The 26,974-nt window shown below is 41.8% G+C and overlaps 2 protein-coding genes across 3 annotated transcripts in view; one reads left to right on the top strand and one right to left on the bottom strand.

Moving 5' to 3' along the window:
* Positions 1-5,879, top strand: part of ADCY7 (adenylate cyclase 7) — a 70,484-nt gene extending 64,605 nt beyond the window's left edge. The window contains exons 25-28 of the mRNA XM_087971482.1: positions 751-858; positions 1,382-1,496; positions 1,651-1,775; positions 2,333-5,879. Coding sequence (XP_087827608.1) covers positions 751-858; positions 1,382-1,496; positions 1,651-1,775; positions 2,333-2,470 — 486 coding nt within the window. The 3' untranslated portion in view covers positions 2,471-5,879. The remainder of the gene's footprint in view (positions 1-750; positions 859-1,381; positions 1,497-1,650; positions 1,776-2,332) is intronic.
* A 209-nt stretch (positions 5,880-6,088) lies between these two features.
* BRD7 (bromodomain containing 7) lies at positions 6,089-26,713 on the bottom strand. Of its 2 annotated transcripts, none has more exons than XM_026675886.2 (17): positions 26,580-26,713; positions 24,292-24,500; positions 23,331-23,460; positions 22,788-22,845; positions 21,979-22,123; positions 18,481-18,591; positions 17,713-17,894; positions 16,429-16,552; positions 15,980-16,055; positions 14,365-14,472; positions 13,281-13,413; positions 11,698-11,809; positions 9,518-9,580; positions 8,607-8,718; positions 8,282-8,425; positions 7,522-7,665; positions 6,089-6,279 (listed from the first exon to the last, which is right to left on the bottom strand). In XM_026675886.2, the coding sequence occupies exons 1-17, from the start codon at positions 26,635-26,637 to the stop codon at positions 6,215-6,217; spliced, it is 1,974 nt and encodes a 657-aa protein (XP_026531671.1). In that variant the 5' UTR covers positions 26,638-26,713; the 3' UTR covers positions 6,089-6,214. The 2 variants fall into 2 exon arrangements, with proteins under 2 accessions (XP_026531671.1, XP_026531672.1); XM_026675887.2 differs by having other exon boundaries at positions 9,518-9,574.
* Between the last annotated feature and the right edge of the window lie 261 nt (positions 26,714-26,974).

Below are 26,974 nucleotides of genomic sequence, written 5' to 3'. Positions count from 1 at the left end.
CCGCATTTTATAACCTTTCTTGCCATAGTTGTTAAGTGAATCGCTGCAGTTGAGAAGCTAGCAACCTGGTTGTTAAGTGAACGTGGCTTCTCTATTGACTTTGCTTGTCAGAAGGTCACAAAAACTGATCACATGACCTCTGGGGCACTGCAACCGTTATAAATATGAGTCAGTTGCCAAGCATTTTGAATTTTGACCGTATGCTGGTGGGAACATTGCAACAGTTGTAAGTGCCCTTGTCATTTCAAATTTCACTAAACAAATGGTTATAAATTGAGGATTGTCTATAATTGAATAGGGCACTGCCAGCGAAATACCAGAGTTATAGATTGGACTGGAAAGCTGAACAACTATCTGGCAGGAAGAACTGTTGCCAAGAAAAAAATAAATGGTTGTGACAATGAAGTCAGCAGGAGTTTGATTGAAAGGGCTTGTTGTTGTTGTTGTTGTTGTTGTTATTCACAAAAAACTACAGTGTGCACAGCAAACAAGATAACTATGCTGGGTTTCATATCACAAATCATTCTGAGAGTCGAAAGCATATAAAAAATCTCAAATCATGCAGATCAATCACCTAAATTCTATCCTTAAGATGTCTGCAAAAAATTGAAAATATTAGACTGAATTCAGTATCTGCAAAAGCTCTTAACCTGAGTTGGATAATTTTTTCCAGAGAATTTAGTGTTTCCTACCACTAAGTGAGGGAATTGACAACTCCTAAATACTATACTTTTCTTCTTTCATCAACAGCTGCTGCTAAAGCCTAAATTTAGTGGGGTTGAAAAAATCAAAACTATTGGGAGCACGTACATGGCAGCATCTGGACTCTGTGTGGTACCTGGTCAAGAGAATAATGTGGTAAGTGTCCTTTTTGAAGGGTTCATTCCTCGGATCTCACCTCCCAGAATTCTTTGAGCTGAAGTCCATGCATCTTCAAGTTCACTTCATATCATAATTTTGAAATAACTTACAGTTCTGCTAGGGACGCGGTGGCTCAGGGCTAAGATGCTGAGCTTGTCAATCAGAAAGGTTGGCAGTTCGGCAGTTCGAATCCCTAGCGACACATAATGGAATGAGCTCCCATTACTTGTCCCAGCTTCCGCCAACCTAGCAGTTCGAAAGTACATAAAAATGCAAGTAGAAAAATAGGGACCACTTTGGTGGGAAGGTAACAGCGTTCCGTGCGCCTTTGGGCATTTAGTCATGCCGGCCACATGACCATGGAGACGTCTTTGTACAGCGCTGGCTCTTTGGCTTTGTAACAGAGATGAGCTCTGCCCCCTAGAGCCAGATACAACTAACGTAGGTGCAAGGGGAACCTTTACCTTTTACATTTCTGCTATTGAGTGCCATGATGTGTCTCTTTCCACCATCTGTTTAGGATCAAGAAAAACAGTGTGCTCAAATTGGTATCATGGTGGAATTCGCAATGGCCTTGATGACTAAACTAGATGGCATCAACCGCCATTCGTTCAACAATTTCCGTCTACGTGTCGGTAAGTTTGGGAAGAGGTGGGCATCTCCCAGATCTCAAGAGTGAGACTCTATTTTATTTAGGTTACACTGATGGTTTTCTTCCAAGTTTCGGTCCAACTTGTGTACACTTTATACCATACATTTATTTTCTCCTTCGCCATCCTGTTTATGCAGGCATCAACCATGGGCCAGTAGTAGCTGGTGTGATCGGTGCTCGCAAGCCCCAGTATGATATTTGGGGAAACACAGTCAACGTTGCCAGCAGAATGGAGACCACTGGGGAACTTGGAAAAATCCAGGTAAAAAAAAGAAGGGAAAATTTGGATTTTGATAGAAGGAAACTTCAACAATGACTATATGTAAAACATGGAGATAGCAATAGCACTTAAACTTATATACCACTTTACAGTGCTTTACAGCCCTCTCTGAGCAGTTTACAGAGTAAGCCTATTGCCCCCAACAATTTGGGTCCTCATTTTACTGACCTCGGAAGGATGGAAGGCTGAATCACCCTTGAGGTTGGTGAGATTTGAACTGTGAAATTGCAGGCAGGCAGCAGGCAGTAGAAGTCGCCTGCAGTACTACATTCTAACCATTGCGCCACCTTGACTCATAAGATAAGTTCAGCCAAGCCAGGTAGCTCTTAACTACCGGAAAATATGGGGATTTTTTTTTTTGCCACAGCTGTAAGGATTTGTTTCTATGATCCATATTTAGCTTTGACCCTGCAATTAAAGTTAACTGGTTTTATAAGTTCTTATGGAAGTGCTAGCAAAAAAAAAAAATCAGGGTCCAAAATCAATCAAATATTCATTGTGGATTTTGAATGGTCTCTCAATTTTTGTTTCACGCACAGGTTACAGAAGAGACGTGCAAAATATTGGAGAGCTTGGGGTATGCTTGCGAATGCCGAGGACTGATTAACGTGAAGGGAAAGGGAGAATTGATCACATACTTTGTCTGCACCGATACAGCCAAATCCCAAGTTTTTTGACTCGAACGAGAAGATGCTGAAAAAATGATGGTCGAAGTATCTCGATGGACTTCGCATTTATTTTTAGCAACCATGAAATTTTGTCTCCTTCTGTAAAGGAGTTCGTGCCGAACGACTAACCGTGCTGGCCTTTTGCATCTCAAGAGAAGAACGCAAGGGGTTCTTGAAAGATTTTTACGGTTGAGTCTAGTTGAGTTTAAGTTGAGTTTAACCTGATGCCACTTTCGTTTTCCTGCCACAGAGGACTCAGAAATGTCTGTGGACTGGCAGTCAAGCAAGAGTATTGCTTGGTTCGAGGTGTCCTACTTTTCTCCTTCCTCCTTGCCTTTTCGTGTGGATAGATTGACGGTTGCGAGAGCACTGCCTTGAGCAAAACTTAAGATGACGAGAGACCAGATTGGAGTCTGGACCTTAAAGACCCTTTTAGGTGGAACTGTCATCTGCTCTGTCATTAATCTGTCATTAAACTAATCAAGGAGGGAAGCAACCTAGAACTAAGGAGAAATTTCCTGACAGTTAAAACAAAGAGTGGAACAACTTGCCTCCAGAAGTTGTAAATACTCCAACTCTGGAAGTTTTTAAGAAGAGCCTGGGTAGCCATTTCTCTGAAGTGGTGTAGGGTTTCCTGCCTAGGCAAGAGGTTGGACTAGAAGACCTCCAAGATCTCTTCCAACTCTGTCATTTTATTCTATTCTATTCTATTCAAATCTGTGGTTCCTCCTCTCTTGCTGCGGATACCCCAAAACTGCACTTTCACTTTTCTCTTCAACAAACATTTTGAGACTCCAAAAAAAAACAAAAAACCATTTTCCTTGCATTCCTTCTATACCCTCCCAAAATAAATGAGGCCTGTGTTTTTCATCGCCACTTACCTCGTTTCTGTTCTAGAAGGAACAGCCTAAGGGAGAACCATCCCAGCTAATGCAGATTTGCTTTTCTGGAATTCACTTCTTGGGCTTATTTTGGGAGGGGGGGATGGTTGAAGCATTTTTCTTCCTTTCGCTCTTGTTTGTCTTTGCAAGATGCTATTTGAGTCCAACAGCCATTCGGTGGCCTAGAATAATGTGTCAGTGTAAAATTCACATTTTTTCTTAAATAGCAAACCCTGCTTATATAAATTATGTGCAACTCCTACTACAAGTGTGTTACTAATCCTAAAACAGAATGATGGGATAATTCCCGGAATGGGTTGCGGTGTAGAGAAGCTATTGTGCTGTTTTTCTTTTCTTGGTGTCAGAAACACCTTCATAATTTTGAGTGACATAGAGCATTATGGACGATGTCTCCGTGTCCATGGCAGCTTCTGTACCACACAGTAAAACTGTCCTTATTCTACTGCTGAATGTTATCTAGTTTTGCGACCAAAATGAATGAGAAGCAGGCCAACTGCAAGTGGTCCCTTGACTTATGACCTCCAATTGGGACCAGAATTTCCATTGCTAATCCAGGTGGCTTTTAAGCAAACCGTGCCTGATTTTATATCCGTATTGCCATGGTTGTTAAGCAAGTCAATTCAGGGTCATTACATGAACCCAGCTTATTGTATTTATTTCACTTGTTGGAAGCCAGCTGGGAAGGTGGCCAATAGCGATCGCGTGACCCTGAGATGCTACGACTAGGCGGGGTTTGCCAAGTGCCCAAATTTGGATCGTGTGTTTCCGTGGAGATGCTGCATTGGTTGTGAGAACAAGGACCAAGTTACTTTTTTCCCCAGAGTTGTCGGAAATCTGAACAGGCACTAAATGAATGTTGGTGACTTGAGGACTATCTGTACTGTGTCCAACGTTGTCAATGTCTCTTCCTATTCTTCATCTCTAGTCTTATTTCAAAGTGGGATTCTGAGCCGTGGTAGCACAGTGGTTAGAGTGCAGTACTACTTCTGCTGACTGCCAGCTGCCTGCAATTTGGCAGATCGAATCCCGCCAGGCTCAAGGTTGACTCAGACTTCCATCCTTCCAAGGTGGGTAAAATGAGGACCCAGATTGTTGGGGGGCAATAGGCTGACTCCTATGAACAAGGAATCTCCAACCTTGGCAACTTTAAGACTTGTGGACTTCAATTCCCAGAATTCCTCAGTCAGCTTTGCTCCCAGAAAATCTGGGAGTTGAAGTCCACAAGTCTTAAAGTTGCCAAGGTTGGAGATCCCTGCTATAAACCGTTTAGAGAGGGCTGCAAAGCACTGTAAAGCAGTATATAAGTCTAAGTGCTATTGCTAAGTTGCTGTTCTGCTTTTTGTATCAGGAATTCCTGAAGAATCCCATCAGCTGTTTTTTTAAAGTGTTACTCATCTGTACCATCAACTGAAGATAGGTTTTTGACTACGTGCAAAGCCGCACCACAAAATATGACAAAACTGTGATGCCTTTCAGGAATCGCTTGAGGGGGGAGGAAATCATGTTTTTTAAAGCACGAGAAAAATGCCACTCGTGAAATAAAATTGACGAAAGAGTCTGAAAGAATTCTGCCTTATCTATAAATTAGTTTCTTTTAGGTGGGATTGTGGAATTGGACACACAACTGCAAAAAAAAAGGGGGGGTGTTTTGTTCGACACCACCAATATTGAGCAAAATTAGGGCAACCAATTGGAAGAATTACCTGTTTTTGCATAAAATAACAAGCAGGAACAAACGTGTTTATTTAAGATGATATCTAAAGTACTAGTGACTTTATGTTAACTAGTATTAAGAGCTACCTGTATTTTGCTGTGGTTTTATTTCTGTTAGATCCTGCTAGTAAAGGCTTTTTAGAATGCATTTTAGGTATAAAGGTATATAACGTTAAAGAAATTGGAGTATCCTCTAGACTACAGTGAATCTATTAATGAGGACTGATTCATTAAAAAAAAGTTTCACAGGGCAGTTCAATTGCAAATCCTTTTACGCTAAACTCCATGTGCACCCTTATTGTGTTCATTATAATTACTGTGTAATTAATATGTGGAGGATGAATTTCCTATGTTTCATGATGGGAACAAACTTCTAGTGAGGTCTTACTATAGATGAAGGACTTTTAGAAAGTCTTAGGGAGATTAAAGTAGATTATATTCAAGAGTATTAAGACAAGACAGTCCTGGGTAGTGTTAAAAAGGTCACACAACCATCTTTTTGTAATAACTGCACGTGCATGTGAATGATTACTTTTCCTTTCTTTTTCTTTTTTTAAAATTGTACATTTGTTACAGGTTTGGTTTTTAAAATAAAACGCAGAAGTCAGAATGCTTTGGTTCAGAAATTCTCAGCTGCCTAACATTTCAAATCATTGTGTAACAACTGCTCATCCATGTATACGGACAGAAACGTTTTGCAAAATCTGAATTGTCTCTTTTGCATCATATTGCGGTCCAGGCAAACTGGTCTAAGCTTCCACTTTTTAAGTTTTCTGTATTAAAAGTTTCATGTTGTTTGATGTTATTTCTTCTGTACTTTATATAACAAATGGACATAAGGATCAGACAGTGCATATAGTCCCCCTGGGGTTCTCTGCAATACAGATCATCCTAGACTTACAACCCTTCACTTATGGACTGTTCAAAGATACGACCACAAACCATGATCCAGTGCCTGCATTTTATTTAAAGCATAATCTCTTAGATCTGCAATTAGAATAGGACCACCAGCACGGTTTTAATAGTTTTATTAGGAATTCAAATATTTAACAGATAAAAGTATACAAACAGCTTGTGCATACAATGGGGCAAATTTTACTCCTCTGCCACCGAAGAGGGAATGTTTAATAAGGATGCTTCATACAGCAACTGGTTCGCATTCATTTTCAAGGAGAATGACGGCCTTGGGAGAGTCTTGTATATCTGGGGGGAGAAAAAAATATCCAAAAAGCCACTGATGACCTTACTTGCTTGCAAAGCCAGTCAAATTATTTTCAAAGTAGTTGTTAGCCCAACTCAACCCTGCTTAAGGTTGTAACCTTGTTTGCATTCGGAAACTAAGCAAGGTTGGGCAGGGTTAATGTTTAATTGGGAGGTTGCTAGACATCCTGAAAGGAAACCCAGAAGTGGTGAAATATTCTGGACTGTTGCTAAGAAAACTGCTCAGCTATGTGCACAGAATTCCCAGGAGTCTTAACTCTCTTGATAGATATATGCAGAAGTAGCACTATCCAACTTTCTATTGAAAAGGAAGTCCTGAGTTCAGTGAGATTTGGAACGAGAAGGCAGAGGGTTTAATGCTGCATACCTTAATACAGGTAGTCCTCAACTTACAACAGTTCATTTAGTGACCGTTTGAAGTTACAACGGCACTGAAAAAAAGTGACCGCTATGACCATTTTTCACATTTACGACCACTGCAGCGTTCCCCATGAACAAAATTTGGCTGCTTAGCAGCTGACTCACCTTTATGACGGTTGCAATGTCCCTGTCAACTCGTAAAGCATGCCTGTTTCCGAGTTGCCATAAGTGGGGGGCAGGGGGAGAAACCAGAAATACATTTCACGCTTATCTTACAAAGATTGTAGCTAGGCTACCGGATCTTCTGCTCTCGAAAATCCTTCATTGGAAAGTGCGATTGATGACACCCAGCCTGTGAACATGCTTCGTTGGAGAATCTGATGCCTGACACACCCAGGGGGAAGGAGGGGAAACAGGGTCACAGGTGAATTGTTAAGAGTTGGCTTCAACTGGGATAATGCCGACGTGTTGCTCCTAATCAATCTTTTGGATTCTTTTTGGCTCGAGGCTCATATTTAATTAGGGCAATCGCTGGAACCCTGACAACCTCAGGATCATGGGATCCCTCTTTTACAACCTTCAGACAAGCGAAGTCAAGGGGGAAGCCAGATGCACCGAACAACTGTGTTACTAACGTAACAGTTGCAACGATTTATTTAACAACAGCGGCAAGGGAAGTCATAAAAAGGGATGAAAACTCACTGCATCAATGTCTCACTTAGCAGTGTAAATGTTGGGCTCAATTATGGTCGTTAAGTTGAGGACTATCTGTATTCTAAAACTTATGACTGGTCCCTAAGTAAACCCTATGTGCTACTTTGCAAGATACAGTTCCGAGTTTGCTGATAGCCTGATTATACTCACCCTCTGTAAAATCCCCAAGGCTCCCCGTTTTTTCCGAAGCTGGCAGCGAAATCCCCATCGCTTTACGGACTCCATATGTGCTGACAATGTCACCTGGAGCCACCTGTTGTGCCAGCTCTTTCAGGTTATTGGTCACCTTTTCCGCTGAAAAAGTAGAGAAATGGATGGATGTAACCTTTTAGAAGGCTACTTAAAACCTTTATCTTCAATAAATGTTTCAACACCTTCCCTCAAAATAACGCTATAGAGCACTGCACACCAGAACAACTAGACACAAGGACAGTTTTTTCCCAAAAGCCATCACTCTGCTAAACAAATAATTCCCTCAACACTGTCCAACTATTTACAAAGTCTGCACTACTATTACTATTGATCTTCTCATCACTCCTTATCGGCCATCCCCTCCCACTTGTGACTGTATGACTGTAACTTTGTTGCCTGTATCCTTACGATTTATATTCCTAGTATGATTTGACTGCTTATTGTACCCTATGACTATCATTAAGTGTTGTACCTTATGATCTTTGACTCTTGATGAATGTATCTTTTCTTTTATGTACACTGAGAGCATTTGCACCAAGACTAATTCCTTGTGTGTCCAATCACACTTGGCCAATAAAGCATTTTATTCTATTCAACAACAACGTACGTTTTTCAACAAAATGGCCATTCCCATTCAGAACATTTGCAAATATTATTACTGATTATTTAAAAAATTGTAAAGGCCGGATATCAATAAATAAGCATTCTTAATTCTTACCCAAATGCATTTCCTTGTAAGATGGGCCCAAGAGACAAATCATGTTAGGTGGCGGTTTTGTACTTAGCCGTTCATTTTGAGCATCCTGGAGGTCACAAATTAATTTTGTGGTTTCATCCAGCTTTCTCTGAAATACTTCTGCTTCTGGGAAATGAAAGACAAAGCGGCGATAGCCTGATTATACTCACCCTCTATAAAATCCCCAAGGCTGCCCGTTTTTTCCGAAGCTGGCAGCGAAATCCCCATCGCTTTACGGATTCCATACGTGCTGACAATGTCACCTGGATTTTGCCACACAAGGCCTTGCAAAGCCACCTTGACTCACCTTCAGAATCAAATTCCTCAGCAGCCACCCCAAAATTTGTCACTGCTCTCAGTGCTGTAAGCCTCTCTTTATTAAGGCCAGAGTCAGCCTTGGCTGGACCTGTTTCGATTATCTAGAAATGCAAACAAAGATATGGTCTTAAAATCCAGGAAAAAAAAAATAAACATGTACATCATGCTTCTCTCATCATGCGCTATAAGACTACGGTGAGTATATTTTCTTGGGAAAATCATGAAGGACCAACTTAAAAAAAGGAGCAAATTTGAAAAAGGATCACAAGGATTTTTTTTTTAAACTGCTTATGTTTGCATGCTTTACAAAGTAAAATTCAAGAGCAAGCCCAAAAGGACTTTACAAAAATGCACAAACTAATAAAAGTATCTAAAATTAAAGTGAAAGTGTATGTCAATTTATATAAAAAGACAATGCCACATTTTCAACACGAATATGAAAGATTGGGCATTAAGTCATAATACTGGTATGTTAAAAATTAAGTATTAACGTTAAGTTAAATGTCCAAAATAAAGGACCAGAATAAGCTCTTGAAAAATAAATAAATCTAAAGGACATTTCTGAAATAAAAGGACTGTCCTTTATAATTAAGTACAGTATGTAAGGTCATTGTATTTATGAGCCACTGTGTTTATAAGCTAACTAAAGTCCTAAAGATGCTTTCTCCAAAAGGCAACCGGATATCAGTTCCGAATAAACTTCTTGCGTGAGAAGTGAAATACACTATTTTGAAAAGGGGGCAAAAAAAACCCCAAGAAAAACACCTTTGGGACAACAATGGCCTGGATGATTGAGAATCTCCCTAGACATTGAGCCAGCTAAAGAGCAGAGGCAGAAAATCCTCTGGTTTAAAAACCCCACCAGTCCTGGAATGTGCACCACATTTATAACTATCTCACCTCTACGTCTTTTGTTGTATCCATCTTTTCACGTAAGCATTCTGTTTCCTCTGTGGTCTGCAGCTAGAAAAGAACCAGGTAAAGTAATGAGAAATATAAATAAAACTAAAATAAAAATATATACCTTGGGTGCAATCCAATAATACTGTCAGTCAATAATAGTTATTTCGGTCAATAACCAGCAACATTTGAAAAAGACAAAATGGAAACAGTGAAACCAATGCAGTAAAACTAACTGACAGTGAGCAAAATAAATCGCAGAATATACCATCCACTCCTCTTATTATATTAATACAGTTATTTGTCCTGGATAAAATAGAGGCAACATATCCCCCCTACAGTTAATAGTTAAGATGTATCAAACCAAATAATATTTTAAAATAAAGGTAAAATGGGGTTTTATTTTGAGCAATTAAATCTTACTGTCAGTATTATTGGTTTTTGGAATTATGTTGCCAAACACTTTTGACACGGGTCTTATTTTATTCTTAAGTAGGAGCTTTCTTCCTATATACAGGTAGTCCTCAAACTTACAACAGTTGGTTTAGTGACCGTTCAAAAGTGCAAAGGCAGTGAAAAATGTGACTTACGACCGTTTTTCACAGTTAATGACTTTTGCACATCCCTATGGCCACGTGATCAAAATTTGGAGGCTTGGCAACTAACTCACATTTAGGACCGTTGCTGTGTCCCAGGATGACATGATCCCCTTGTGCGATCTTCTGACAAGCGAAGCCAATGGGGAGGCCAGGTTCACTTAACCACCGTGGTTACTAATTGAACCACGGCAGTTGTTCACTTAAGAACTGCGGCAAGAAAGGCTGTGAAATGGGGCAAAGGTCACTTAAAACATGTCTCACTTAGCAACATTCATTCTGGGCCCAATTGTAGTTGAGGACCTCCTGTAATCTGGGCATGGCTAGTTTGATGAAAAGACGGACCAGGGGAGACATGATAGCAGTCTTCCAGTATCTCAGGGGCTGCCCCAAAGAAGAGGGAGTCAAGCTCCAAAGCAACTGAGGGAAGGACAAGAAGCAAGGAGTGGAAAGTGATCAAGGAGAGAAGAAACTTAGAACTAAGGAGGAATTTCCTGACCGTTAGAACAATTAACCAGTGGAACAACTTGCCTCCAGAAGTTGTGCATGGTCCAACACTGGAAATTTTTAACAACAGATTGGACAACCGTTTGTCTGAAATGGTGTAGGGCTTCCTGCCTAGGCAGTGTGGTGACCCAGGGTGGGACAGAAAAGCAACAGAATCACAAAAGCAGGTGAAGTCCCTTTAATTCCTTCAATTTAGCTTCAAAGGTCCAATTATCATTGACTGGAGAAAAAACTCCCCCACAAACAGTTATTAAAAGGAAGAACTTTTGTTCAAACTCAAAATACATATAAATTATAAATAGTAAAAAAACAACAACACAAACGACACTGAAACAATTAATGAGACAAGGCAGGATAAGGACTTGAAGATGTCCACAGATATCAAAATACACACACTGGGAAGGATGCCAGAAACTCAGATAAGAACTGAAAGACTAGAATTATTTCACGCTTTGCTTCCAGCACTGGGCCATGCGCAGTTTGTCCTTTTAAACAGTCCTCACAGCTGCAGCCCATGAAGGGGATCAAGGCCCTTTCCTCCCCTGTAGACCACGCCATTCATGTTTCTCCCTTATCCGCTCCGCCTTGCGTGCCCTAGGATGAAGAGGGGATGGGCCTGGGTCTTCCTCTGAATGCCCAGCCGTCCTGTGCCCTTCCCCAGTTTCCTCCACAACCTCCGAAGCCACACTCCCACTCCCTGTCAGCTGTCCCTCCTCTCCCTTGGAGTCAGATTCTAACAGGGGCATGACAGGCAAGGGGTTGGACTAGAAGACCTCCAAGGTCCCTTCGAACTCTGTTTATTCTACTCTAATCCCAAGATCTTTCCTGCTGCCATAGCAGCAATCCCCCCTCCATGCAGGAGTAAAAAACAGTCATCTTGGTTTCTGCTCCATGGAGAAAAGAGTGAGTTCTTTTCCCCCATCATTTAGTTGAATATTAACAGGCTAACTTCTAACTTGGATAACCAAGAAAGGATAAGCAAGGAAAGGTTTCAACCTCTGCCTGAGCACGAACCCCCTTAATGCTACAACGTTTACGCTGCCGTTTACATATGCATTCACATGTGAAAGTTCTCACCGTCTCGAGTTCTCGGAGGGTGCGAGAATGCTCGCCTTGCGTCAAGACATCCAGCAAGCTGTCAGTCATCAGACCAGGGTGATCATGGGACTTGGCCAAAAACTCGTCGATGCTAAAAGCAAAGGGCGCAATTATTTTACTATTAATTACAACGTGCCATTCCCATAATGTAGTTAAATTAACTTCCAGCCTACGAGGTAGCAATTTAAAAATTTTTTAATTACAGTTGAATATCTCTCTCTTTTCACTGAGTCACCAGGTCCTTGTTCTGGGGATTAAAAATAACCAGCCCCCCCCCCTTTTTTAAGCAGAAACATAATCAAGGAAAGTTAAAAAAAAAGCTCAAAGAACAGACGAACAGAACCTACAGGGTGTTCCTTTCTGCTAATATTAAATCGTGAGCCGTGATGGGGCGGTGCGGTGGTGGGATTCAAAGATGTTTACCACCGGTGCGGTGGGCGTGGCTTGGTGGGCGTGCTTTGCGCAGGCACAGAGGGATTCCAACTCGCCTGCGCTCTCCCCATCACTTCAGCGGTTGCACTTCAAAAGCAGAGGAGGATAAAGGTGAGTATGGGAGCCCGGGCAGCAGAGTGGTAGAGTGAATTGCTTTGGTCCCCGTTGCTCATCGCCACTACCAGCTCTGCAGAACCAGTGGTAGAATACCACCACTGGCGCCATGGTTAGAAAGCAGTATTGCAGGATAATTCCGCCAACTGCCAACCGTTCGATCCTGACCAGCTCAGGGTCGACTCAGCCTTCCATCCTTCTGAGGTGGGTAAAATGAGGACCCAGATTATTATTGGGGGCAAGAGGCTGACTCTGTAAACCACTTAGAGAGGGCTGGAAAGCACTGTGAAGCGGTATATAAGTCTATTGGTATTAAATAACAGAGAAACCTATAGATGAGTTACATGACGCAACTATGACCTTCAAAGAAAGTGCATATGAAGCATCAGAACTAAGTAACTTTATAGTTACATGGTACGTTAAAAGGCATTTTGATGATGCTTGCAAACATTATTTCATGCGTTTTGGCCTAGTAAATCTGAGCACAAATTAACACGAAGGGCAGAAAAATATGTACAACTGGTGCAACATCTTATATTTATATTCCTGTATGGACTACCATGATTCCTGGTATATTTCATCCAAGGGAGTGGAATTGCAAAATAACTAGCAATGAAACTTTCCTGCAGCCACAATAATTATGTTTTCCCCTTTTACCAATTACATTGAAACAGCAAATACCTAAATATTTTCCCTCTTTCACAGTTTCGTTTTTATACTTTGTACTGTTAACAGCAAGCTGGATTGTTTTAAAGATTTTCTCGTGGCACAGCTTTTAAACGCCCTATATAATTATTTCAGAAAAACAAATACACAACAAAAGTAGAACGTTTTGGTAGAAAATGAGGGATGAAGTGAGATTCTCTCATTCTTGGTGTCAAGTGTCCAGTGCCTCTTTTTTTTCTTAGAAAAAGGGAAAACCAAAGCGTTTGATGTGAAAGCGTCTAAAAAAAAACTTTCACTCTAGCAACTGTAATCTAACAACCAAGGGAAATCATGCTTGCTGGAAGACTTACTTGAAAATTCCTGGATTGGAATCTTCTCCGTAAGTAGAGTAGATTAAATCGGAATCATCCTTGCTAATGTTTGCAAATGTGGAATCGTACGCTGGAGCATATGAGCTAAAAGGCCCATAGTTCAAGTACATCACTAAGGGGAAATGAAGAAAGAATTAAACATCTTGAAATGAAGCAGGAATTAAGTATCTTGCACACAAGGATATCCTTGATAGTGCCCTAGAGAATTTTTATTCGTATCATGTTTCTTCAGAAGCACCATTAGTCATAGGAAGAGAGAGTCCAATATTGTAAATTAAACTTAGGAATGTTGAGAGTGTATTTTGTTTAAATTCTGGCCATGATAACACTATTTTGGCTTCTAATGCCAGTTCAACTAGTGCCCCGATGGCACTTTTAGTGGAAAAGAGGTTTTACACTCTGACTCTTAATTGAGAGATAAGACAAACAGAAAAGAATAGTTGTAGCTCAGGGTTGAAACTAGGGGTTCCCTGACCTCGATTGCTTTCTTGAAGACATTTCATTACCCAACTTACTAACATCATCAGTACTACAAAGGAGTGCTCTGTTTATACATAAACCCCACACTCTCTTCTAGCATGAAGTTACTTAGTTGGGTGATAAAATGTCTGCAAGAAAACAACCAAGCTCAGAGCACAAAGGACCCCACAGTCCTCCTCTTCATCTGCCTTTCTTATCTTCCTCAGTTCTATCAACCCCCTTCTCTTCTAGTGCTGATAAAGTTACCTAGTTGGGTAAATGTCTGCAAGAAAACAACCAAGCTCAGAGAGCACAGAGGATCCCACTGATAATACAAAGAACCCAGTGAGGAAAAGTGATACTTTAAAAAAAAAAATTCTGAAAGGACTGGAGCTTGGTTCATTTAATCCGAGGCTCTTCAAACTTGGCAAGTTTAAGGCTTGTGGACTTCAACTCCCAGAATTCCTGAGCTAACATAACTGGAGGAGGAATTCTGGGAGTTGAAGTCCATAAGTCCCAAAGCTGTCGAGTTTAAAACCCCTGATTTAACCAAATTCATTCTTTATGGGAAATTGGGCTGCTTTAATATAGATGTAGCCATTACCTGGGGTTACTTTGTTCCTTTTGTCTTCCTTAAATCCTTGCAGAGTATTGACACCTGACTGAAGTCTTCCAGCCGTCACTCCTAGCCTCATAGAACTGTAACCAATCTCTAAAATTCAAAAGAAAAACAGGAGAATAAGGATCCGAGAGGTGATTTTAAATGATTCGCACGAAACAGAAATGCATCCTTCTCACTAATGCTCTGTGTGCAGCACGTTTTAAGAGTTTTCTCACGCTTTTGCCACATAAATTATGGAAAAATAAATTCCTTACGAATGCTTTTGCCCCTGACTTGAACATTATAATAAGTGCATGTCAAAGAGGATCATATTTCACCACCCCGCGTGAGTTTTGATGCTGACTAGGAAGGAGGTGTCTAGGGAGGCTCTCAGTCATCCAGGTCATGGTCGTCCCAAAGATGCATTTTCTAGAGGCAGCTGGACTTTCTGTTTTTTCTTTGAAGATGTTTCGCTTCTCATCCAACAAGCTTCTTCAGAGAATATGAAAGAAGGGAGGGGGAAGAAGAAGGAGAAGGAGAAGGAGGAGGAAGAAGAAGAAGGAGAAGGAGGAGGAGGAGAAGGAGAAGAAGAGGAAGAGGAGGAAGAAGAAGAAGAGAAGGAGAAGAAGAAGAGGAGGAGGAAGAAGAAGAAGGAGAGGAGGAGGAGGAGGAGGAGGAGAAGAGGAGGAGGAGGAGAGGAGAGGAGGAGAGGAGAAGAAGAAGAGGAGAAAGAAGGAGAAGAGAAGGAGAAGGAGAGGAGGAGGAGGAGGAGGAGGAGGAGGAGGAGGAAGAAGAAGAAGAAGAAGAAGAAGAAGAAGAAGAAGAAGAAGAAGAAGAAGAAGAAGAAGAAAGTGAAACCTCTTCAAAGAAAAACCAGAAAGCCCAGTTGCCTCTTTAAAAAGCACCTCTGGGACGACCTGGGAAGTAGAGAAATCAGCCTCAGCCTCTTCTTCATGGGAGAGTTTATCCCAATTCCAGCTCCCTTATGGAAAAGAAATCAAGCGTGATTGTGGTGAAAAAGGACTCGAAGAGAGGAAGACAGCAATCAAGTGGGAGAGAAATAAAAAGATAGCCACAGAAGATTAAATAAAATAGAAATAGCTATAAACCTATTGCAATAAGGAGACTGCAGATGTAAGAAAATAAGAGATAAGCAAAGAATTACCTATGAAGCTTAGAATGAAGGAACGGGACTTTAAATTTTGTATAATGAGAGTTTTTTGTGATCTGTATTAGATGAAGGAAAAACCCTGCTTAAAAGGGTGATATAACACATTCAAATCAAGTAATGGAAGTGGTGAAGTGTTCCCCACGTCACTCCGTTGAAAAGTTGGCCTTTGGAATGGAAGCACGTCCAAATTTACATTTTAGCAAGGGGTTCCTAAAATCTTCCTCCCCTAGCTCAGCTCACTGTTTTTTTCCAATCAAAGGTTACTCATTTGAAAGACAAACTGATTGAGGTATATTTAATGTCAAAGATGGGGGATCTGTTCCTCGGGCTTTCGAAGAAGGAATAGTCCAGTAGGAATAGTCCCCAGCACCAGTTTTAAACGAATCATCCCCATCATTGGTAAACACCCCCAAGGAGGAACATTAAAATCGCTCTAACGAACATTACCTCCTGCCATGTTTTCGACTGGAGTAAGAAGTCCCAGGGTGGTTGTGCCATCAGGTTTTCTTCTCTCAAACTCACACTGAAAAAGATATTCAAGCGATTGAAGGGAGGGGGCTTAAGAGATTAAAACGCTAGCACCACACTGAGTAAAAAACAACAACTATTAAGTAACCATTTTGCTAACTAAGGGGTCTTCCAACTTGACAGCTTGAAGACTTGTGGACTTCAACTCCCAGATTTCCTCCTCCGGTCATGTGAGCTCAGGAATTCTGGGAGTTGAAGTCCTCAAGTCTTAAACTTGCCAAGTTGGAAGAGCCTTGTGCTAACTGTTTCAATGAATGGAGATTTTTGAGGGTGCCTAACATTTAAAGCATTATGCTGAGACTCAAGAGACTTATACCGGAAACTTAAAAATTATTTTTTCTAAAGGTTGGTATCTTTCGCCTGCTTACCTGAGTGTTTGCAGAACGTTTGGTCAACTTTCCTCCTGAATCTTTAATTATACGTTCAATCAGTTCTTGTTCCTTTTCTAAATTACTGTTCCTAATTTTTTCTTCCAGTAGTTCTTTCTCTCTTCTGGAGGAAAAAAAAAAGGCAAAAAAACCCCACACATTAAGAACCTATATACGGCATTTTGTTCCTTTATAGCAGAGATGGCCAAACTTGGCAACTTTAAGACTTGTGGATTTCAACTCCCAGAATTCTCCAGCCAGCTATGCTGGCTGGAGAATTCTGGGAGTTGAAATCCACAAGTCTTAAAGTTGCCAAGTTTGGAGACCTCTGCTTTATAGTATATAAAGTTTTTAAAATCAGCATGATAAGAAAAATACAGTCCTTTGGACTTTAAATATTAGAAATGGTAATAGCTAATAATTGGTAACAGCAACAAGTAATTGTCATGTTCTTCATCAGAGTTTTTGGGTGTTTTTTTTTTTTACTAAGTGCTTCCAGGTTGGAAGGATTGGCTGGTGATATCACTGTTGCCTGTGGGGATGTCAGTTGGGGTCTCCTTTTACGTCCCCGGCAAGAGCTGGAGCGAAGGGCGGGAGCTCATCCCACCCCATGGTAGTTATCTGGATCTCAAATGCCAGCTTGCTGCTTGTCAAGCCAGCGTCCTAACCACGCAAGCCATTGTGCTCCTCTTCAGTTAAGAGTAAAACCGACATTTAGTCAGTGAGGTGGACGTATATCGGGAAGTGGCTTCATGACACGAGCTTGTCATTACCTCTGGATTTGCTAGCCTAATTAGAGAAAGAGTTTGAATATTTTGAAACAATACTGCCTTCTTCCTGGGAGTGATGCGGTGACCTAGAGGTGGAGCTCTCGCCTCACAATCAGGAGGCTGTGAGTTCGATCCTAGGCAGAGGCAGGTATTTCTCTCTCTGGGCGTGATGAGAATATATCTGCCGAACAAAACTCCACACTGGGGACAGGAAGGGCATCCGGCCAGTAAACACTCTGCTAGCTCCATTCCAGTTGCTCAGGCTCCACCCCTGCAAGGGATTATGGGGTCATTAAATGATGATGATGATTGCCTTCTTCCTGGGGCTGAGAGAGAGTGACTGGCCAAGTTTATCCAGCTGGTTTTGAGTCCAAGGCAAGACTAGAACTCACTAGCTTCCTCTTTCTAGCCTGGCACTTTAACCATAACATTGAACTGTCTTGCAGAGTTACCAGCTCCTGATTCTACTGAAATGAAATGAAAAAAAAAAAATCTTCTGGGGGAATATAATCACTTTTTGAAATCTTTGCTGGGACTTTTAAAAGCTCTGAGGTCTAGGTCTGTGGCCTCTCCATCTTTTCCGAGACTCTCCTCCTCTTCTCCCCCAGACTGCAAGCCGGTTTTGTCCTCCGGTTTCCTGCTTTTCTGAAGATCTGCCATGAAGTCAATGCTTTGTTTCAAGCTCTGAATTCGTTCCTAAGAAAACAAAACACATTCACGTGAATTTGCCGTTTTATTCCTAACAGCTGAAAAAAGCAGCACCGCTTAATGAATTAGGTGCCTAATTTTCCAGCCGTTAAAAAAGGACGTATTCGACAAGGGACGTTTTAAGAAGAGTCCTTGATGGTTTAAATTTTCCTTCAAAGGGATGATCCCAAGAATGAAATATTGTAAAGCAGTGTTTCTCAACTTCGGTAAATGTATGGATTTCAATTCTCAGAATTTCCCAGTAAGCATGGCTGGCTAGGGAATTCTGGGTGTGGAAGTCCATATATCTTAAAAGTTCCCATAGTTTACTTCTGTAAAGCAAGTTTTGCAATAAAATTCAAGTGAGTCTACTCAAATGTCCTGTTTATGTCAGCAGGGTTGACTTTTTGAAAGCGTACCTGGGACTATAATGAATCTTGAAGGTGAAATCAGCTGTGGTTATATAGCCAGGTACCAAAGCAGCATTTCAGATAGCATGCCAGCAAGTCTAACCTTTCCCAATATAAATAATCTGCATTCCAAATAGCAATAAATGTTACTATTCTAAAACTTTCTTCTTCCCTCCATCAATTACCTGACTGAGTATTTTCATTCCGGAATGTAGGAGCTTTTTTGCAGCCTTGTAATAAATAGTCTCCGGTTTATTATAGACCATCGCATTTGTACACATCAGTCTGAAATTGTCCTGTATAAATAGAAAAATTAAGGCATGTATGAGTGCCGAATTCTGGGATCGAAATGCATGCCAAGCTATGGAATCTGAGTTGATTACAGAAGGAAACCATTGTTTAGGCAGATTTAATAAAGTCTCCTGGCATTAAAAGGTAGTGTCATGCCCCTGTTGGATTCTGACTCCGAGGGAGAGGAGGAACAGCTGACAGGGAGTGGAAGTGTGACTCCGGAGGTTGTGGAGGAGGCTGGGCAGTCAGAGGAGGACCCAGGCCCATCCCCTATCCATCCTAGGGCACGCAGGGAGGAGAGGATCAGGGAGAGACATGGTCTACTCAGGAGGAGAGGGCCTTGATCCTCTTCATGGGCTGCAGCTGTGAGAACTGGTTAAAAGGACAGACATGCGTATGGGCCAGTGCTGGAAACAAAGCGTGGAAATATCTCTAGTCTGTCGTTCCTCTCTGAGTTTGCCGTCCTTCCCAGTGTGTGTTCCGATCTCTGTGGACGTCTTCAAGCCCTTATCTTGCCTGGTTCCCTTAATTACTTTAGTGTGGTTTGTGTTGTTTGTTCTAGTAATAATTTATAGGTATTTTTAGTTTAAACGGCATGCCTTCCTTTTTGCAACTGTTTGTGGGGGAGTTTTTTGTCTTCAGTCAAGGATATTTGGAGCTTTAAAGCCAAGTTGAAGGAATTAAAGGGGCTTCCCCTGTTTTAGTGACTGTGTTTATTTTGTATCCCACCCTGGGTCATCACAGGTAGTCCTTGACTTACAACCATTTGTTTAGTGACCGTAGTTACAATGACACTGAAAAAGTGACATGTGACAGTTTTTCACACTTACGATCATCACATGGTCATCTGATCAAAATTCAGATGCTTGGCAACTGACTCATATTTATGACGGTTGCAGTTTCCCAGGGTCGTCCTGTGACCCCCTTTTGTGACCTTCAGACAAGCAAAGCCAAAGGGGAAGCCAGATTTGCTTAACAACCGTGTCACTAACTAAACAACCGCAGAGATTCACTTAACAGCTGTGGCCAGAAAGGTCACAAAATGGGGCAAAATTTACTTAACAACGGTTTCACTCAGACAAACTTAAGACAGAGCCACTGTCTCACTTAGACTCAAAACAGTAATTGTGGCTTCTATTGGTTGAGAAACATCACACAGCTAATAAATCCACCGTCTATAGGTGCAACTCCTCGGAAACTTCCTTCCTTCCCACGTTCCAACTCAGGACACGTGGCCTGCTACTTTGAACAACTCCATGGGCAAAGAGCAGAACGAAAGCCAGCAGCAGCTGGAAGATGTGGGCTCTCAGGCTGCTGGTTCCTCTCATGATCCTTTCGATTTCAACTCCCTTGTTACTGCAGGCAAGGAAACATGTACAAAAAAAATGAAGGAGTGGGGGGATGATTTATCCAGAGGATGCTCTAAGGATGCTCCCTCGACGTTGCCTTCAAGCTGGAATGACAGGCCGGGCCTGCAGGTGGGATTTCAGCCCTTTCTCTTTCGACATCAGCTTGCACAATGTTGGGTGAGCAGCTGATGAGCTTCGCGGATGACAGATCCTGCGTGAGGCCAGAAGGGCTGGTGACAGACCTCTGATTTTTACACTTTGCTATTAATGCACCGATAAAGGCGCTGCGTTCGTCACCGACAGTTCTCCCCAGAGATCACAAGAGTTGTTTTGTCAGGTTGGATGCATTAATGCACCACCACAACTGCCTTGCCTTTCTCTTTAATGTGTACAAATGGAAGGGTTGTGCGGAGACAAGAATTTTAACCAGCAGTGCTCAGGAAGAGGAAAGAGGCAAGTTTAACATATAATACGTGTTCCAACAAGGGCATTATTTATTCTAGAAGCGATAATGGCGAAAGAAGAAAAAAGACATTTAGTTCTGATTACATGGAAAAATTTCCACATAATCAGGGGGGGACTTTCTTCTCCTCTTAAGTAAAAGGCGAAACTCAAAATATTTTTTCTCTCTTCCTACTATTTGGTTGAATAAGTTCTGTTTGAATTTCAACTGCTTAATCCTTTAGTTGTACTGCAGAAGAGTGACTGGGGACAGCCGATGAACTTTTGCAATTATTATACAATTATTATTGATCTATTAATCCAACAAACATGCAGGCAGGTTCTCCTCAAGGTTGCATACAACCTTAGCCACCTTGTTTTACACTGTCTCAAGCCCTAACACAGGCAGTCCTCGGCTTATGACCACATCTGAGCACAAAATTTCTGTTGCTAAGTGAGACATTGGCTAAGTGGCTTTTGATCCAGTTTACAACCTTTCCTGCCACAGTTGTTAAGTGAGAGTCTCTGCAGTTGTTAAGTTAGTAACCACGGTTGTTAAGTGGATCTAGCTTCCCCGTTGGCTTTGCTTGTTTGTCGGTCACAAAAGGGGGATCACATGGATAGTGGCCATGTGACCACGGGGGATGCTACAACGGTCGTAAGTGTGAAAAACAGACATAAGTTACTCTTTTTTTTTTTCAGTGCTGTTGTAACTTTGAACAGTCACTAAATGAACTGTTGTAAGGCCGTGATGGCAAACCTGTGTCACGCAGAGCCATTCGTGTGGGCATGCGAGCCCCAGCCGAACGTACCTGCACTGCGCATGCATGCACCTCCCAGCTGATTTTAGGCCCTTTTGAGGCCATTTTCGCCCTCCCGGAAGCTCAAGGAAAGACTCTGCAGCCTCAGGAGGCCGAAAAATGGGCCTTCTGGAAATTCTAGAAGTGCCGAAACGGGCCTATTTTCAGCCCCCTGAGGCTTCCCTCAAGCCTCCGGGAGGGTGAAAGTGGCCTCAAATGGGCTCCAGAGGTCCCCCCGGAGGCTGAAAACTGGCACTTCCAGTATTTCTGGCCCATTTTTCGACCTCCTTGACTGCAGAGAGCTTCCCTCGAGTGTCCGGGAGGGCGAAAATGGCCTCAAATGGGCCGAACATCAGCTGGGAGGCGCGTGCATGCGGAGTGCAAGTAAGGGGCGGGGGTGTTGTGCGTGGATGCGCAGGGGGGCAAGGTGCACTGCATTGTGGGTGCTGGCATATGCCGCGCGCGATCGGCATACCACCACAAAAAGGTTCGCCATCACTGTTGTCAGGGCTACCCATAAAACGTATTTTGTCCTTTCAATTTTCTGTTTTCTGCAACCATCAATTCCAATCCTATAACCGCTTGCAAATTATTATTTGAAGAAATTCAACAAAGCTTTTCTCAAAGCAAAGGGAAGGGAAAAAAAATTCTTAAAAACGATTCTTTGCTCATAAAACTAGGAAAGCTCAATCTCCAAGCGAAAGACATGTTTTGACAAACTCTGCCCATCACGATTGCGACTGCAGGCAAGTGTTGACATTTAATTCCCCCCTCGGCAAGTTAGGATATAAATTATAAGCACCTTTAGCTCTTCTATGGATTCGTAACCATTGTTCTTTATCTTCTCTTTCATGGTACTAAAATCCATTGGGCGTTTAATGATCATGGAGTAACCAGGAGCGATGAAGTCCGTCACAGGAAATGAAAAGAAAGCGTTGGGATCCTTTCTGTGAAGAAATGAAAAGAGCAGCGTTTCATGTTTCGTTTCTATAACAAAGAACAAAGTTTACTATTAAAAAAGAAGACATGACTTCCGACTTAAAAAGAAAGTAGAAAACTAAGATGAAACTAGAAGCAGATCTGGCCTTATGCCAATCCCTTTTTATTTTAAAAAAAGTTTTAAACAATGTAGAAATCTCTCTGTCCCCATCCCCCCTTTTTATACTGATATTATACGATTAAAATGTGGTTGAGATTTCTAAACTAAACTATAGAGGATATTGATCTCTCTCCATCAAATATGATGCATTTTGATATCAAGGGCTTCTCGTTCAAGGCCACTACAGACATGCAAAATATTTTTCTCTCCTTTAAATGTGATCTGTTCTGCAAAATGGAGACTAAAGGCCACAAATCTATAATAATAATATCATAATAGCTGGATTATTTCAGAGTAAGCAATTTGTAAATGCAGCACAATTACGAATCAAAGCACTGCAATAATCCTTTTGTGTTTTTTTTTTAAGAGAGCAAATATTAAATTCGGGTGTTAGAAGAATTATGCCCCAAGTATGCAACTTTGATTTAGCTTTGACCACTGATATTACTGAGGCATTAACCTAATTCCTATAAACAATAGCAATTCATACACAAAACACAGCAACAGCTCACCTCTGCAGTTGTCTTACAAGCTGGTTCAAAGCTTCCTGAAGAGGAGTTTGTTCCACTTCTAGGATAAAAAAGACGAAAGGAAACAAAACAGAAAAGAACTCTCTGTATTTGGATGGAAACAACGTATTAAATCGTGACAAACAAAGGATTAAAGAGCGACACAAAGACAATGAGATACATTTAAGAGGTCTGTTTATCCTTCATTATTTTAACAAAGTTTCCTCATCAGTGAAGATACTCTGAGTTTCATCTTTCCACAGGCTGTGCAAACTAGCAAAAGTCTGGGTCTTTCTCCAGGAGAATAACATTTATTTAATTTTAGAGGAATTTGCCAATGGGTTTTAGGCAGATAAAAAACGACACAGAAACATCCTGGAGAAAATGACAAAGTATAGTTGATGCAATGCTTATTTAAGATTTATCTTGTTACCAATTTTTGCAACAGTAGTTATGGTTTAGGACCATTATTTTATGAATGATTTTTTTTTACAGAAACAGAAAAAACTTTATAGCAATTTGATAGAAAAATAGCATTTTCTTTACCTTCCTGTTTTGCTAAACTGCTTGCTAGCGATTTTACAAGAGGCATTTCCAATCTTAAAGGAGACTGGCATTTACGTTCTCTTTCTCCTTCGCTCTCACCAGCGTCTCTATCTCGCTTCTTTTTATCTTCCTGAAGAAATAATAGAAAATGCTTGTGAAACACCAATGCAACCGGTTGCAAAATATTAACTGCAGCTTCCTTCATGCAAGACTTAAGTCAAAATTATCCTGCAAAATTTGGCATAAATCACTGTAGTTGCATTAATTAGGATATTCATTCACGTTAAAAGCATCTCTGTTCACAGGAACACAGGAAGTTGAGTCGTATCAGGTTAGACAATTTGCTCATGGAAATGATTTCTACTAAGATACATTTATGCTGTTTCCTATATATATTTTTTTCAAGTATCTGGAAAATGGAGAGTCTGCAGATACTGAATCCCAAACCAGCATGAGCAACAAGGCCAGAGTTGATGGGAGCCACAGGCTAGCAGTATCTAAGAGTCACAAATTCTTCATGAGGGTCTTCTATAAAATAAAGGAATTTTCCAGAACACCCTATCTATTCCCCCCACCCAATTTAAATTTAACCAATATTTGAAAGGGAGACTTTCTACCTTTTCAAACTTGTTCTGGATTATTTTCATGCCCCACTTAATAAACTCAAATACAATCCAACATAAATATTTTTAACGTTTTAATAGCACTTAGCAATAGCACTTAGACTTATATACCACTTTACAGTGCTTTACAGCCCTCTCTAAGCGGTTTACAGTCAGCCTCTTGCCCCCCCAACAATCTGGGTCCTCATTTTACCGACCTCGAAAGGATGGAAGGCTGAGTCAACCTTGAGCCTGTCAGGATCAAACTGCTGACAGTCGGCAGAGTTAGCCTGCAATACTTCATTCTAACCACTGTGCCACCGTAGCTCTTAAAGTAATCCAAGTAACTATTTAATTACCTTTACTTTTCTCTTCCTTTTTTCCTTTTCCTCACCAGGGACTTGTTTTTCCATTTTTTTCCTTTTCTTTCTTTTCTTGTCTTTGTGTTTTTCATATTCGCTTTTGTCTTCATACAGGGATGAATCGTGCACCGAGCTCTGAGTAGATAGTTCTGCGACTTCATTTCCTCCCACTTTTAAGACCAGTTTTAATGGTTTTTCTACATATTCTTGAAGAAACATACAAAGAACTCCTGGTTAAACTTTCTAAATATTGGTAATTGTAACACCTAACCAACTCAATTGTGAATTTAAAAAAATGATTAAGATTGACTTACAACCATTCATTTAGTGACAGTTTGAATTTACAACAGCACTGGAAAAGGTGACTTATGACCATTTTTCATACTTACAACCATTGCAGCATCATGTGGTTCCTTTTTGTGACCTTTTTCCAACAAAATCAATGGGGAAGCCAGATTCACTTAACAACCGGGTTACTAACTTAACAAGTGTGATTCACTTAACAACTGTGGCAAGAAAGGTCATAAAACATGGCAAAGCTCACTTAACAAATGTCTCACTTAGCAGTGGAAATGTTGGGCTCAATTGCTGTCATAAGTCAAAGACTAACTGTAGTTATGATACTTAAAGATAGAACTATTAGCAGATTAAGACTTCATAAAACGGATCTCAAACTTGCTTTAAATATTTTGAATTACTACTGGAAATTAGCAATAATTCAGCCAATCATACCAGAATATACATTTATCCACTGACCTTGACACAGATTTTAATTACATCATCTGATTGCTCAAGGAGCAATGCTTAACCCTTAGCAACATCACTAGCCAAAATGATATGCCCAGAGGCAAGTTTTCACATTGTTCTGAACCACAATACATTTGCTTAGTGTGATGTTCCTTTCCGAGTTCAAAATGTATTACAAATATTATTATTTTTGTTAGAATTTTTTTTATTTTTTATACATGTCTTTAACTGAGCAATATGATTCCAGGTTACAACATCCATACGTAATCATAATTACATTTCCAGCTTTCTTATCTAGTTTAATATCAAATCGTTATCTATTCCATTGGTGAAATGTATTACAAATATTGATGCGCCTCTTTTCCAAACAGCTTGAGAAAAATGAACAATTCAATATTTGAAGGCTTAAACAAACTGCTTTCATAAAGAAGCTCGATAAGTTTGGGATTCGTTCCAAAATTAGATTTTACTTGGAAGTGAAATAAAATGAAGTTTTCCATGCAACTAAGACAAAAACTGCATGAAAAAGATTTGCAAAATAATACAGGTGGGACAGGCACTTAAGTTAACAAGGACATGGATGGATACACATAGAGGTGCAAAGACCTGAAACAATGTGCACATATATTTTGTTAGAAATGTCACCCTCCTGGCTGGGGCTGCTGGGAACTGTAGTCAAGTCACAATTGCAGAATTGCAGTTCCTTTTGACAGGAGATACTGGGAGCTGCAGTTCACCCCAGTAGGGGATTTTGGGGGCTGCAGTTTAACCCAGCAGAGGATTTTGGGAGCTGCAGTTCACCTCTAACAGGGGATACTGGGAGCTGCAGTTCCCCCCAGTAGTGGATTATGGTAACTGCAGTTCCTTCTGACAGGAGATACTGGGAACTGCGGTTCCTCCCAGTAGTGGATTATGGTAACTGCAGTTCCTTCTGATGGGATACTGGGATCTGCAGTTCCCTGCAGTAGTGGATTATGGTAACTGCAGTTCCTTCTGACAGGGGATACTGGAGTTCCAGTTCCTTCTGGCAGGGGATAATGGGAGCTGCAGTTCCTTCTGACAGGGGATACTGGGAACTGCAGTTCCCCCAGTAGGGATTATGATTTTGGGGGATACTGCAGTTTAAGATTTTGGGGCCAGTAACCAGTAGGGATTCTGGGAGCTGCTGTTCGCCTCTGGCAGGGGATTCTGGGAACTATAGTTCCTTCTGACAGGGGATAAAGGGGCTGCAGTTCCCCCAATCTAGTAGAGGGGGGGATTTGGGGGGCTGCCATTCACCCTGGTAGGGGATTCCGAGATTTGCAGTCCCTTCTGACAGGGGATACTGGGAGCTGCAGATCCCTCTCCCTTCCCTCCCAGCAGGGGATTATGGGAGCCCTGGTTTTCCTCCCCAAGGTTGACAGACCGAGACCCTCGGGCGGTCCCTGCTTCTCCCTTCCTTCCCTCCCTCCCTCCCTCAGGAAGACAGCGGGGCTTCGGGCGGACGGGAGGCGCTCCGGCCACCCCTCTCGCTCTCCCCCAATCCGGGGCGCCGGTACCTTCATACGGGTATTTCTCCCCCTTGTGCCGCTTGTGCTTCTTGCCCATGGCCCGCATCGGGCGGCGTGACGTCACCCTCGCGCCTCCCGGCTCTCGCGAGAGCAGCAGCGAGGGGGCGGGGCCGGGAGGGAAGGACAACGGGAGGGGGGAGAGAGAGAGAGAGAGAGAGAGAGAAACGCTCGCGAGGCGGCGCTGTCGGGTTCTGAGCGCGCGCGCGTTCTCTCCTCAGAAGTGGGGCGGCGTTGTCGGGCCATGCCGAAGCACCCCATACACACACTCGCAATAGGGGCGGCGGCGGCGGGGGCGTCCGACCGGCCTCGGCTGCCCTTGAGGAAGCCGCGGGCTTCGAGGCGGCAGCAGAAAGAGGCCGGGTGAGCCCCCCCCCTTGGCGCCT

This window comes from Notechis scutatus, chromosome 9, assembly GCF_049901735.1.
Source record: "Notechis scutatus isolate UNSWTSFEM ecotype Mainland chromosome 9, rNotScu1.2, whole genome shotgun sequence".
Taxonomy (NCBI): Eukaryota; Metazoa; Chordata; class Lepidosauria; order Squamata; family Elapidae; genus Notechis; species Notechis scutatus.
The sequence above is the reverse complement of the archived record's forward strand: the minus strand, read 5'-3'. Positions and strand labels throughout refer to the sequence as shown.